This window comes from Rhinolophus ferrumequinum, chromosome 12, assembly GCF_004115265.2.
Source record: "Rhinolophus ferrumequinum isolate MPI-CBG mRhiFer1 chromosome 12, mRhiFer1_v1.p, whole genome shotgun sequence".
Lineage (NCBI taxonomy): Eukaryota > Metazoa > Chordata > Mammalia > Chiroptera > Rhinolophidae > Rhinolophus > Rhinolophus ferrumequinum.
Window position 1 is genome coordinate 33257565 of NC_046295.1, and position 15059 is coordinate 33272623.

The 15059-nt window shown below is 43.8% G+C and overlaps 1 protein-coding gene across 1 annotated transcript; it reads right to left on the reverse strand.

The window, feature by feature from the left end:
* Positions 1-2250: 2250 nt before the first annotated feature.
* Positions 2251-14593, reverse strand: KCNV2 (potassium voltage-gated channel modifier subfamily V member 2). The gene is made up of 2 exons (XM_033122013.1): positions 13214-14593; positions 2251-2589 (listed from the first exon to the last, which is right to left on the reverse strand). The coding sequence occupies exons 1-2, from the start codon at positions 14591-14593 to the stop codon at positions 2251-2253; spliced, it is 1719 nt and encodes a 572-aa protein (XP_032977904.1).
* Between the last annotated feature and the right edge of the window lie 466 nt (positions 14594-15059).

A 15059-nucleotide genomic window follows, 5' to 3' on the forward strand; every position in this document is an offset into this window, starting at 1 on the left:
GTAGACTGGACGGGGCAGCTGCTGCTTTGAGCCTGTCAGGTGGTTACATAAGCTGTGCGCCGACCTCTGGCCTGTTGCAACTCTGTTTTCATAATTCTTCCTGGCAAGGAGCCTGATTCAAAATTCCTCCCTCTTATTTGACAAGAGGGAAGAGAAGTCCCCCTTGGCTGAGGGTCCTGATTTTAGGACTTGGGGGTAATTTCCATCCATGTAAGGAAACTTTGTCTCTCAAAAGCAATAGTAAAGGGGTGCCAGATTTAGCAAATGAAAATACAGGATGCCCAGTTAAATTTGAATTGCAGATAAACAAGAGATAATTTGTTAATGGAAGTATATACCATGCAATATTTGGGACATACGTCTTAAAATCATTTGTTATTTATCTGAAGTTCAAATTTACTCGGGCATCCTGTATTTTATCCAGCAACCTTCCAATAGTAGAGCTTCTGTTCACCCTTCAGATACCATCATAACGTCACTTATGATGGTGTTAAGGGTGCTTCAGAGTAAAGGAGAGGGAGATCTAAATCTAGTGTCCCCAGCTGCACCCTAGTTTTATACTCATAGCTTCTCACGGGAGGTGCAGAGTGAAGTGATTTACACCCTGCGGTTCTCAGAATGTGGTCCCTGAACCAATAGCATCACCTGGTACTTGGTAGAAATGCAGAGCCTTGGGTATCACCTAGACCTACTGAGTCAGAGACTCCAGGAGTGGCCCCAGCAAGCCCTCCAGGTGATACTGATGCAATTTGAGAATTACAAGTTTAGATTTTGAGCAAGAGCCTGAGGGGTCAGACAGACCAGGGCTGAAAATCCAGTCCCACCATTTACTGACTGTGTCAACTCGGTGAATTACTTAACCTCTCTGAGCTTGTGTTTCTTCCTAAATAAAAAGGAATGTAATACCTTATTTAGGCGTGTATTAAGGATTAAATGAAGTTATATATTATACAACACAACCCATAGTGCCTGTTATTGTAAGAATGCACAAAAACAATTACCATTATTTTTATAACAGAAGTGTAAGTCCAGTCATGCCCTGAAATGAATTTGATGGTCAGCATTGCAAAAGCTCAAGTAACGGGGGCAATCTCTGTTGGCTCAGTGCAAACAAACCGTTCATTTCCGGGACTTCAATTTCTAATAGGCCTGTGGAGGGAGGAAGGAATTAGGAAAAGGGGGCAAGGGAGAGAAAGGATGGACACGCTGTGGGAAATGGTTTTCCTGACCCACGGATGGAGCCCAGAGCAGAGGACCACATCTATTTAATGCCCTTTGTTAAGTGCTCGGCTCAGAACAGTCCACAAAAGGCAGAGGTTCTTTTTGTTTATTTTTGTTCTTTCCTGGAAAGGTAAGGGAAAGGAGGCCCGGAGAGATGAGGACATGTGGGAACTCCTATCAAGGGAAGGAGGATTAGCACACTTCAGCATCTTTCACAGATCAAGTCTGGGAGCTCGTGTGTTAACTCTAGACCAAGCTTTCTCAACTTTGGCTCTATTGCCGTTTTGGGTCAGGTCATTCTTCGCTGTGGAGCTGTCCTGTGACTGTGTAGCAGCATCCCAGGACTCTACTGACTGGATGCCAGTAGCCCTCTCATCCTCCTTCACAATGGTGACAACCAAAGCATCTCTAGAAACTGTCAAATGTCTCGGGGTTGGGGGAGGGGAGTAGACAATGACAAAATCTCCTCGGTTGAGAACCTTCAGTCTAGAGAATCTACTAGACAACACCCACTCGAAGAGTCTTAACAGCCTCCATTTATTGAGCATTTACAGATATTATCTCCCCCCCTCCATGTTCGTATTACAAGGTAGGTCTTATTACCTACACTTTACAATTGAAGAAACTGAGGCTCAGACAGTTAAAGTAACTCGCCCCGAATCCGACAGCTGGTAGACCTGGGCTTCTGACTGAGGCGGGTCTAACTCCAAAGCTCATACAGTTCCTGCTACAACACTGTCTTTGGAAAATTAAGGATTTTTTTTCTTTCAGGAAATTCTTCTCAAGTCAACTCAAGTCCAAAAATATTTATTGAGAAGCCATTAGAAACTACAAGAGAAATCTAAGATGTTGTTTCTCTCAAGGAGTTTTCAATATCAGGGTCATTGGGAAGGTCAGACTCTCACACAACACAATATGAGGCAGTCCAAGTTTGGGGTAAAATGAACATTTCTAGAGGTAGAACTTCATGAACTTAATGCCCTTTGGGTATGTCTGCCTCACGTGTCCTTTCACTGCCAATCCTGATAATTAAAAAAAGGAAGCCTCGAAGGTCAGGGATCTGTCAGCCACACATCCTAGGGACCATGAATTCTCTTGCCTTGGGGTAGGCTGTGGGTTGCTTCTAGCCAAACACTCAGCCATCTTCTTCCTGGCTCTCTGCACGAAGTCCACGTTTCCCCTTTCCCTTCGTATGGCGGTGTACTCATAAGCCTTGAGCTTGCTGTAGTAATCGGAGAATTTGTTGTAGAGGATGGAAATTGGCATCCCATTGAGGATGATCCCGAAAGCGATGCAGAGGAAGGCGAAAAGCCTGCCCAGGTGGGTCTCCGGGTACATGTCTCCATAGCCCACAGTGGAGATGCTCACCTGTACAGGAGAAAAGTGGGACGGAGTTGTTAGCACCGTAAGGGAGGAGAAGAAAGGGAGAGAACAGGCACTGTCTCCTGAGAGTGGCCTCTGTCTCCCTGAAAGTGCACGGGGGGCACGTCACAGCATCCATGGAGTCAGCTTGAGGAGGTACCAGAAAGTTCGGTATCTGTGTCATGGAAAGAACATAAGCTTTGGAGCTGAAAGACCTGTGATTAAATCCTGATTATCACTTATAAATTTTCTTTTGTATCATACAGGGGAGACATATCTACTTTAAAGGGTGGTTTTAAAGAGCATATAAGATAACGTGTGAAGTCCCTGGTGTAGAATGGGCTCAATAAATGTTGGTCTTTGCCTCCTCTCAGCTTGGGCCAGCTTTAGGGCTGGGGTCCCTAGTTTTGCCTACTTGATCTCCACGCTGAAAAGAGCTGGGGCTTAGAACCAGTCAGACCTGGATTCAAGTCCTGACTCTGACCCTTCCCAGCAGAGTGACCTTGGGCAAAACATTCAGAGTAGCTAAGTCTTGGTTCATCAAAAACAGGAGGATATTACCTATCGGGATTCTTGTGAAGACTAAGTAAGAAATGTATACAAACTACTTAATAACGGTATCGGGCACACAAAAGTCATTAAACAACCTCCTCCACTGTTCTCTCATCTTTAAAATGGAGACAATTATAATACTTCTCTGAGTTATTATGTAGTTCAAATGAGATATTTTATATAAAGGGGCTTTAATTGGAAATGTCTGGAGAAACACACGCTCATTATTTTGCTAAGGGACAGTTTTGTAAGACATCCCAACCAAAGATATGTTTACCCTACCTGAAATCCTTCCCATCGCTCTTGTCAGACTGCTTTAGAGTCCACTAATTAGAAATTTATTTAGGTTAACAAGTTTCTGTTTTAACATGCAGATTCCCATGGGACTAGTTATCAGTGTAGCTAGAGAAAAACCCAGGAAAATCTCTCGGGGCCTGTTTTGTATGCCTCATGTACTATGAGTCCCTTTGGTCCCCCAGACTATTGGCTAAATTACCAGAAGCCTTTTAGGCAGGGCTGTTGCTGAGTTGAAAAACTGTGCATTGCACAACTCCCAGCGCCACCTGTGTGCTTCATCGATTTGTGTTGTTGTTGCCACAATTTTCCGGCGGATGGAAGTAAAATGTACGAAGTCATCCAAGACGGCCTTTAGTTTAGAAATGCAAACATTTTTGTTGTGATGATGTAAGGGTTAGTTTGAATTTAGAGTAAGTGTGATAAGTTAGAATGAAATGGAGAAGTGGGACAGCTGGGCAAATCTGGTGGCGTGATTGGAACCGCAGTTCCATCCAGCCCACAACCTGAGAAAGTCTGCACCTCTCCTCTGGGCTGGGGCACGCACCACCTCTCGCTGCTCCATCACTGGTGAGAGACCTGCGGAGGGATGGGCTGCCTCTTCTCATGGTAGAAGCACACAAGCAAGCATCTAAGGGAGGCAGGATGGTGGAGACCAGGTGAAGGAGACAGGTATGGCACTAGGCCACGTGAGTTTGAATCCACTTCCCAGCTGTGTGCCTTGGGCAAGTCACCTAAATTTTCTCTGCCTGTTTCTGCTTGTGAAATGCAGGGGGAATAACAGTACCTACCTCATAGGGTTGTTCTGTGAATTGAAGGAGTGCCTGGCAGAGGGGGTGTGAGTGAGGATGTTAGTTCTCCTGCTTATTAGACCAGCGCTGTGGAGACAGGCTCCTTCCGGGCTCCTGCGCAATGCCCTGTGAGGGGCATTGGGTGGGACATACTCTGGCTCCGGGAGAGACTTTTTTCCTACCTCCTGGGCCAAAGGGTGAGGAGAGGCTGTGATGAAGTGAGATCGTGGGTTAATCTCAAAGTATGCTCACGTTTGTGTGTGTGTGTTCCTTGTCACTGGCCACACCAAAAGTAAAAGAACTTGAGTCAGATCTCTCTGTCCAGGTGTGGGGACTGAACAATAGCTTTCACGTGTCACAGCGTCACTCACACCTCTGTATGAAGGGTTAGTCAGCCTCCATTCCCTGGAGGATGCCTACCCGGAATCTGGATATAGGGGGGAGTGACAGAAAGGGTAGTTTTAGAACAGCAAGCATCCGTGAAGGGCCAAAGCAGAGGCTTTGAGGTAAACCAGCCCCTCAAGGGTGCAGATTGATGGGGTAGGTCTAGGATACAGAGGGAGTACAATGATTGAGACCAAGAGCCATTTTAAAACTTCCAATCGATACCCATGCTGGCTTTGCTTCACTCCCAAACTCAGCATCTTTTTTTTTTTTTTTTTTTTTTTTAATATTTTTGGCTGAACTTTGAGTGAAAAGTCGAAAACAAAGAGAATGGGCTTAAGGAAGATCAAGTACTTGATCTGCATAATATGGTGTAAATATTGTTGTATATCTTGGATCTCCATTTTTAGAGAAAAGATGTCTCCTGCTAGGAGGCTCTGTATGACTGGTGCTGAAGAATTTGTTCAAAATGCATAGCTAATTTATGCATTGTCAGTTTTATGGATAATTGGACTCAACCAGTAATCTGCTTGCTCCTTGGCTCCAACAGGAACTCAGGATTCCTTGGCTTTAGGGAGCTTTTGTTCCACATTCCACAGTCCAAACCGTTTCTCTCTGGATGAGAGAAATTAAAAATTGAAGGCCCAGACTGACCCATGTGAACTCAGAGTGAGTTCTCACTTTGGCAGGAGTTGGGGCTTGGAAATGTGACCAAAATTTCTACAGTCCATCTTAATATCCTGAAAAAACTGGCTGGCTCAGCCATTCTGTAAATTGCAAGATGACCATTCCGTTGAAAACTTACATATTGTTCCCTAGCCTTTGGCTTCCAAACCCCAGAACATGACTTACCCCCAGCAGCTCAATAACTAATCAGCAGATTCTGGTTAGTTAAACATGACCAGGCCAGAGGAGGACACGCATCCAGTTTTTCTCTAAAACTTTAGAATGACTACAGTTGAATTTCTCGTTCAACAAAAAATGAATGTTTTGTTTCCTTCATAATGTACGAGGGCTGGATTAAACCTTGGCTGCCAGTAATCTATGCATCTAGGAATTATGATCCCAGGAAATAAAACCAATGTTTCAAAATAGTTCACCTAAAGAATTTAAAGTAGTAAAGACTAACGTTTTCTGGCAAAAATTATTACATACCTCAATTACGTAACTCAGTCCTTCAAAGGATTTAGCTTCAAAGGCAATACTTAGCCTATCTGTGCTGCTGTTGCTACAAATATTTTAGGAATTCCTCTTTTGGATTATAATCTGCACGGAGGATTCAGTGGCATGACCTTGAAACGAGTGGTCTTGCTGGGCCACAATTAGGGCCCAATTATGTGGTGCCTCGCCTCCACTAGAGGTTAACCACCTCAAGGGTTAACTTTAGTTGCCAATCTTAAACTCAAGGGTCTTGACTATTTAAAAATATTGACTCCACCCTCAACAAGGTAAAAATTGAGCTCCATTACCAGGCAAATGGATTATGTCACAGGCTCTAAAGATAATTCCTCAGTGGAATTCAGAGAATGTTTTGATCAGTGAGTGGAAGCACGGTTAGAATCAGGTCATGGGTGACTACCTTGAAGAGAACAACCAGCCTCATCAGTATGTTGCAGCTCGGACATGTATGTAAGTTGTACAATAAGGAGGAAGCATGCAAAAGCTAAGGCAAGTTCAGGATCTATTAATCCACCCCTCACAATGCCTTCTGCCTCTTCAGCTTACCTGGTACTTCTCCCTGCCCTCTACAATTCTGTCACGTCCCACTCAAGTCATATTGGTCAAACAGGAGGAGCATAGTTTAAAGACATGAAAGGGGACCACCTCCAAATCAGGAGTCCACAAGCTCAAAAGTCATGGAGGTGCCCGATTGCCTTTGCCCCATTTATAGCTCCTGTGCTGTTTCTGAAGGAGCTAGGAGAACCTGAACGCCTTCTGTGGCAGACATTTACCTGTGGTCTCTCAGTCTCAAACCCGACCTTCTTCTGTACTCTATTCTGTAACTCTGCAGCCAGGAGTCTGCAAAGGACATTTCCCAGATTCCTTTGCCCACTGTCTTCCGGTTATGTTCTGCCAATGAGAGGCACTGTTGGGAGACTGGAAGGTGCGAGGAGGAGATAAGGGGCTCTGTTCCTGCTTCTGTCTCTGTTACCATCCTCCAATAGCAGCTCTCTGTGGCGCAGGCATCTTTCAGCACAGGTGGCACCGACCTCATGCTGTCATCTTCAAGGTCCCTACAACAGCTACACAGTTTCCTCCTCTGTACTGCTTGGTTTTGGTGGCTCTACCTTCTTCTGCTTGTTCCTCCAATTCTAGGGCCGATCGCTGTTACCTACAGTTACCAATCTTTGGGTTATCTTGGTTTCTCCTTTTTGCTTCTAGCCTTCTAACCCCATGTATCTATTTCCCTCTATGAAGTTCCCTCTTTAAAACACCCACACAGTTTCCTGTTTTCCTGATTCTAACTTGACTAATTCATCTTCCCAATCAGTTCCTCAAAGCAAGCAATCAATAAAAATAAAATAAAGCTCAGTGATCTTGTAAGTACCACTTATTTGCAAGGAAATGATATCATACGTTAAGACAAAGATAGGAGCAAGGTCTCTGGGGCACAATTATCTGATGCCTCAGCTAGAGGTCAGTTTTCTTTTTGAAGAGTTTTTGTTATTTTTTGAAGGAATGAGTTCATGACATAGTTTCCTATTTGGTTTCTACAGCTTTAAGTTGCTCTGCTAAGCTCAGAAGGAAATGGTTTGTTGAACAGTCCAATTGTCCTTTTCTCCTTAAAAACATAGCCACGCTGGAGGCCAGTGATTACAGCTTCATCATAGAGCTAATTGTTCTCGTTGAGCTGTGCCATGCAGTTCCCACACCCAGGCAACCCTGAGAGCCCCCATTATGGCTGGAGCCGCTCCAAGTGTGGGCCTATTTATCTGGACACTCAGAAGCCCTCCCACGATAGAACAGCTAACCCTTTTGTACGTCTCACAGTCTCTCTCTTTCCCCAGTAAGGAAGGAATCACTTCTGTTTTATTTTTCCCAAAATGAATCTGGAAGCAAAGGTTATTGCTTCCATGTGATAAAGACTATTAACTAGTCAGATATAGTAGCTTCTATTTATTTCAGATGTACTACAGGCTAGCAGTTTACATATGTTTGCTATTCCATTAGTGCTCACAAAGGACCGCCATTTGACAGACGAGCAGGACCGGTCTATCTTATATCCTAATGCATGAACATTTGCAGACATTAGTGTCCATGAGGGATTTGTTTTGTAGCTGGAGGAGAAGTCACAATGATGAAAATTACTGTATTCCTCTTAAAACCCTGAGTTGAACAGAGGATGGTTGCAGGATCCTCGGCATAGAGAGAGGGAAGATTTTTAAAAGCAAGTCAGAGTTGAGGTGGTCTGACAGCACTAACACATGCAGAAGAATGGAGTAGAGAATCGTTTTGTGATGTGGATGGCTATACCATAAGGGATTCAGCACTGGGACGGAGGAGGAGGAAAGTATCGGTCCTATTACTCTTTACCCCATCTTTAAAAATTCAGTGTGAGTATGTTTTCTGATGCGTATGATATATTTCAGCAGGAATATCTTACTGCAGTAGAGTGATTGTATTATGGGACCTAATTCTTTATATCCTCCTATATCCCAGCTCGGTGCCATATAACTTTGCACTGCTTTCCGATAGTGTGTGGGCTAACCTGTGTGCCCTTTGACTCTGAGATTGGCCTTGTGACTTGTTTTGGGCGATGGGTTGAGGAAATGGCATTAATAGAAACTTATATAGTGTTTGCATGATTGGGCTCTCTCTCTCTCTCTCTCTCTCTCTCTCTCTCTCTCTCTCTTTCTTTGTTATGGCCATCGATACGTGTCTGCTGAAGGATGACATGTAGCCTGGTTTCTCCTTCATCCTAGCTGTCAACAAGCTGACCATCAGATATATGAGTGACTGACATCAGGCCAAATGAGAAGAACCTTCTAGTTGAAACAAGTCTAAATTGCTGGCTTGCAAACTCATGAGCTAAAGAAATGCTTGGCATTTTAAGCCATTGAGTTTTGGGGTGGTTTGTGATCTATCATTATTGTGGCAATATATAACTTAGAATTTATGAATAACTAATTACACATTTATCATGGGTGTGTGCTCAAAAACTTTTTCATTATGAGATATATGATCAATAAAATGCTTGGAGATCTTTGGGTCAGAGTTACTTCCAGTATTCAACTTCTCAGATTCTCATGTCTATTTGGTCATGTCTATTTAGATGAGTTTCTTCTCATTGTTCAAATTTTACCTACATGTGATCTTCTCCAAGAGGGCTTCTCTGACCATCCCACCAAAGGTAGATTCTGCCATCCAAGTCACTCTCTATTTGATTGTCCTATACAAGACACACTGATACCTGAAATTATTATCTTTCTCCTTTAGAACATAAACTCCATGAGGGAAAGAACTTCACCTTTTTTTGTTTTTTTAATCACTCACTATTCCTAGTGTTTAGAATAATACTTGGCAAACTGGAGATGTTCAACAAATTCTAGCTCAGTGAATGAGTACTATGGATTTTTGTGGGTAACTTGAGGAATTAGCCCTAATATTTTGCATCCTTTTACTTTGTATGTACATAAGGAAGGAGACATTTCTTTTTTTTTTGTACTTTTTTGTCACTGCCTGTTTTTTTTTTATTAGTTTCAGGTGCACAAAACAATGTAATACTTAGACGTTTATCATTTATATCCCTCACACTGAGTCAACCCCCTCCCCCATCCACTATCCTTCTAACATCGCGCACAGCCATTGCATTTCCACTGTCTACATTCCTAATGCTATATTCCACTTGAGACAAGACATTTTGTCTCCATCATTTGGACAGTGTTCTTTTCTCTTTGCTCTACTGAGGCTACAAACCCTGAGTACACAATATGCAACATCAGCAGAATTGGGTTAATAAAAATCCACCCTGAGGAATACGGTAGTCCTCGAGTGTTCAAGGGGAATTGCTCTTCTTGTTTTTATAGATTAGTTTAGAAACCAATACAAGTTATCAGTCTTTTATCTAACTCACAATTCTTTTTACTAGTATAAATAATTCTCAGCTAATAAAATGGACAAAGGTCATTGGTAAAAGTTAAGGTTGGAAAATGGTAAAGTTGAAATGTGCAAGTTTTGGCTTGTGAAAATAGTGCCTGATAGAGATAAGGGCCACAAAAGATAGCTGGCTTTGGTAAAAAAAAATAAAAGTCTATCTATTTACATATCTATAGATATAAATATAGATATAGATAAAACCTGAATGTCAATATCATTTTTATTGTAAAATTTATGGAGAACACCGGTCTTGAGTAAAATAATTTGTTACTATAAAAGGGGGATAATTTGAAAATGCTAAACATTATTGTATGTTAAACAAATCAAGAAATTAAATGGGATTAATGGACATTTACTTCAGGAAATTTTTTCAAAAGAAAAAATCCAATATTAGCAACAAAATTTTTATAAAAATCAAACTAAAAAGTTTTTGCACAGCAAAGGAAACAATTAACAAAACAAAAGGCAGCCTACTGAATGGGAGAAGATATTCGCCAATGATACATATAATAAGGGGTTAAAATCCAAACTTTATAAAGAACTCATACAACTCAACACCAAAAAAACAAACAATCCAATTAAAAAATGGGCAGAGGACCTGAATAGATATTTCTCCAAAGAGGACATACAGATGGCCAATAGACATATGAAAAGTTGTTCAACGTCACTAATCATCAGAGAAATGCAAAAAACCACAATGAGATATCACTGCTTACCTGTCAGGATGGCTATCATCAATAAATCAGCAAACAACAAATGTTGGTGAATATGCAGAGAGAAGGGAACCCTCATATACTGTTGGTAGGATTATAAACCGGTATAGCCACCATGAAAAATGGTTTGGAGGTTCCTCAAAACATTAAAAATAGAATTACCATATGACCCAGCAATTCTACTTCTGGGTATTTATCTGAAGAAATCCAACACACTAATTTGAAAAGATATATGCATCTCTATGTTCATGGCAGCATTATTTACAATAGCCAAGACATGGAAGCATCCCAAGTGCCCATCAATAGGTGATTGGATAAAGAAGATATGATACACACACACACACACACACACACGTACACACACATGCATATGCACACACACACAATAGAATATTACTCAGCTGTAAAACTGGAATGAAATCTTACCATTTGTGACAACATGGATGGACCTAGAGGATATTATGCTAAGTGAAATAAATCAGACTGATCTCACTTATATGTGGAATCTAAAAACAAAGTAAATGAATAAACAAAACAGAAACAGACTCATAGATACAGAGAACAAACTGATGGTTGACAGATGGGAAGAGGTTGGGGAGCTGGGTGCAAAAGGTGAAGGAATTAAGAAATACAAATTGGTAGTTACAAAACAGTCACGAGGGATGTAAAGTACAGTACAGAGAATATAGTCAATAATGTTGTAACAACTATGTCTAGAGCCAGGTGGGTACTAGGGGATCACTGCGTAAAATATATAAAAGTCTAACCACTATGCTGTACATCTGAAACTAATATAAAATAACAACGAATGTCAACTGTAACTGAAAAAAATAAGTAATTTAAAAAATTTTAGGAAAATCTTAATATACAAACTAAAAAAACTTTTGTGGGTTAAAAATATAGAGTATCAAAGAACCCACTAAGCCCAGCTTATATATGTAGCCTTCTGAGATATTTTGATGAATGGAAACTTGACTGTCTAAAACTTGGAATTATATCATCAGCGTGTAGATTTGCTCTTTTTCCTTCCCGCTTTACTTGCCTCCAAAGTAAATGTCAGTTGCTGGGGACAAATCATCCTCTATCAGCTTGATCTGTACACTGGGTTTATCTACTATGGGGATGACCTTTTGTTATTTGGAACATGATCAGAGGCGCAGCATTTGGCTAGCTCATTTGGAAGAGCCTAACTTCATCCTGTCACTATGAAGAAAGCTCACAAATCCTGTTGTACATATGAGCACTCAATTTCCAGGGAAGGAAGACTCAGTGAACTGTAGAGCTCTCCATCCTCCTATTTTAGAGATGAGAAAACTGAGGACAGAGAGTGAGGGAGTAAGTAATAACAGCTCATTATTCACAGTCACAGTTCATTACTGGCAGATCTGGGAATAGAATCTAAATCCAAATCCTCCATCCCACTGCAATCCACTGTTACTGTGTTTCCCCAAAAATAAGACCTAGCTGGACAATCAGTTCTAATGCATCTTTTGGAGCAAACATTAATATAAGACCTGGTCTTATTCTACTATAAGACCTGGTCTTTATAATAATATAACATAATATAATACAATATTATATATAATATAATAAATACTGGGTCTTATATTAATTTTTGCTCCAAAAGATGCATTAGAGCTGATTGTCCAGCTGGGTCTTATTTTTGGGGAAACATGATAGAGCCTTGGGTTGGTTCGTCTCAGTTCACACCAGACTGTGGGGTCTGACACACCCAATGTTAATGTTGAAAATACAGACTTTCTAACATGGGAAAAACTGGTTATATTTGCTTAATGTCTTTAAAGGCATTACAAATAATCTACTTTAAAAAAAAAAATAAAGAAACCATACGCCCAGTTCTTCCCTATACACGTGTCAACTTATTCACTGACCTGAGGAGACCCAATCAGCATTTTCAGGGATATGGGTATTCAGGGATTTAGTCTAGCATCCCATAAATATAGGTATGTGAGTAAATGGAGTAAGTTATTATAAAAGGCGAATACCAAAGAAAGCATGACAAAATAACCAACATATTAACTGTGAGGCCTGCAGAAGAACTAAAGCATGAAAGAGGCAGTACTGGGGTGTGGAAAGGCCATGGATTTTGCAGCTGAACAGACTTAGGGTTTAGTCCTTGCTCTGCCACCTCTAGCTGTGTGTCTACACTCAAACTCTCTGCATCATTTCCTCTAGCTGTAAAATGGGGCAATAATATCCAGTCCTGAAAGAATTTTAGTGGCATTGGAGCAAGTTTCAGTTTTAGATGCTTCTTTACGCACTCAGATTTAACTAGAACCAGTAGGATTTCAGTTAGGCTTGACGGTGTTTAGCCAAATCTCACTTCCTCTACAGAGTAAGTCTACAGTTTCCTTAAAAAATTGAAGCCACTTCCAAGTTGTCCTGTTTTAAATAGAAATAGCCGTCATAACCACCTCGGGGTTAAGATAAACTTATAAACTACTCTGGACAATAGGTGTTCACTGAGTGACAAATAACAAGAATGATGATGAGGAAGTTTCCCACATGCATCAACAATGACTCCCCCTTAAAATCTGTCTGTCAAGGAGTTTAAAACCCAATCTAGATTTGGAGAGTCCTAGGAGCAAGTCATATTCAGTTACTTACTGGACTACAGTGTCTATGTCTTTCCAACCCTCTAACACCCACCCGTTTCTGTTAAGGCAGCGATGGCATGGTCCTTGCACAAGGCAAAGTGGCTCATAACCAAGGAAAGGGAGGGCCAGCTCCCGCCTGGCTGGGGAGGAGGGTGACAAAGCCCAGGGCCACCGTACTCACTGCGGCCCACCACCAGGAGTGGGGGATGCTGGTGAAGTTGGTGCCAGGAACGTCGTGCTCCACTGAGTAGACGGCAGCGGAGAAGGAAAAGATGCCCATGGTGATGAAGAGCAGCAAGCAGCCCACCTGCTGGTAGCACAGGCGCAACGTGAAGCCGAAGGCTCGCAGGCCGGTGGAATGGCGTGCCAACTTGAGGATGCGGAAAATGCGCATGAGGCGCATGAGGCGCAGTACCTGGCCCACCTTGCCCACAGTCTCAAGGTCGTGCTCGCGGGACGAGCCTTTGCCGCGCTGCTGGTCCTCGCCTGTGAAGCATTCGATCAGCAGCTGCAGGTAGAATGGCAGGATGGCCACCAGGTCCACCAGGTTGAGGGCGCTGCGTGTGAAGCGCCGCAGGTCCGGCGTGGAGGCGAGACGCAGGAGGAACTCCAGCGTGAAGAAAGCGATACACAGCATCTCCACGTGCTCCAGGATGGGCCGCGGGCTGCCCTGCTCTGCGTGCTGATGCATCTCCTCCACCGTGTTGAGAGTAAGCGCCACGATGGAAATGAGCACAAAGAGGCTAGAGGCCACCCCGATGACCTTGGCGGCTACCGACGAGAAAGGCTTCTCCATGAGGTTCCAGAGGCGGCGCCGCTGCGACCCATAGAAGCGCAAGTCGCGGAAGAGCTCCTCGGCCTCCTCCGCCTGCGCCTGGGCGCGCAGCTCGTTCTGGATCTTGAGCTGCTCGCTCAGCTCGTCCCTCCGCTCCTCAAAGCAGATGCGGCAGCAGCGCGGCGTGTACTTGAGCCGCACGCCCCAGTAGCCCAGCTCCTCCAGGAAGCTGCGCGGGCACAGCTCGTCACACACCAGTAGTACCCCAGACACGTAGAAGTTGTAGATGAGCTGGAAGACGGCCGGGTCGCGGTCGAAGAAGTATTCGTCCGTCTGCGCCTCGTACTCGTCGCACAGGCCCAGCTGGCGGCTGCGGCTCGTGGAGGTGGCCAGGCGGCCCAGGCGAGTCTTGGGGTAGCAGGCCAGCTCGGTGTAGTGCAGGCGGTAGCTCTGGCCGCCCACGTTCACGTTCAGTGTCGACAGTACAGCCGGAGAGTCAGTGTGGTCTTCCAGCTGGGCGGCGGTGGCGGCCTCGGGCTGCTGGTCCTCTTCTGCCAGCTCGTCCTGCCAGTCCTCCCCCTCCTCTCCATCCTCGTCCTCCTCGATGTAGTAGTTATAGTTGCCCTCAGTCCATGGTAGGGTGCTGCCCTGGGAGCCGGAACAGCCCCCCAAGGAGCAGATGCTCCTGCGGTGCTGGTTGTTTGCTGCATGGGGTGCATTGTCACACTCAGTAGTATTCCAGGGTTTGTAGCTCCAAGACTGCCTCCTCTCGCTCTGTTTCAGCATGGCTGCGAGCAGCAGACCCCTTCCTTTTCCTTCCTGGCTGTCGTTGGGTCTCCAGTCTGCTCACTGCCACCAGGAGGAAGGATCACGTGCCCTGCACTGTCTTAGACTGCCCTGGGCCACAGAGCTGGGGTCCCAGCCATTGCTCTCAGAGGGACCCCCTCCTCGGGCCCTGGGCAGCCCAGCCTGCCTACGGGGTCTGAACACATATGCAGACAGCTCTGGACTGCTCTAATCTTGCTGATAGGGAAGAAGCAAGTGTTAGGAGGGATTTAGAACCTCTTATCCTGTTTCCTCCCCCTCTCCCTCCACTCTGTGACGTAGAGGATGATTATGTGGTCTTAACTCTCTAGATAATCAGGAGGTGGCAGAGATTATTGCTAATAAAAATGTGGGCCACCCATTAGGCCTGTGCTCCTTGTACCTGTGCTGGGATGAAATCAACTGAATTGGCTGTAGACTATGGCTC

What these genes read in the sequence shown, in the direction of transcription:
- KCNV2 (XM_033122013.1), bottom strand. Translation starts at nt 14,593, where the DNA reads ATGCTGAAACAGAGCGAGAGGAGGCAGTCTTGGAGCTACAAACCCTGG. An exon ending in ACTCCTGGTGGTGGGCCGCA is followed by an intron (nt 2,590 to 13,213) that starts GTGAGTACGGTG and finishes TCTCCTGTACAG; the next exon opens with GTGAGCATCTCCACTGTGGG.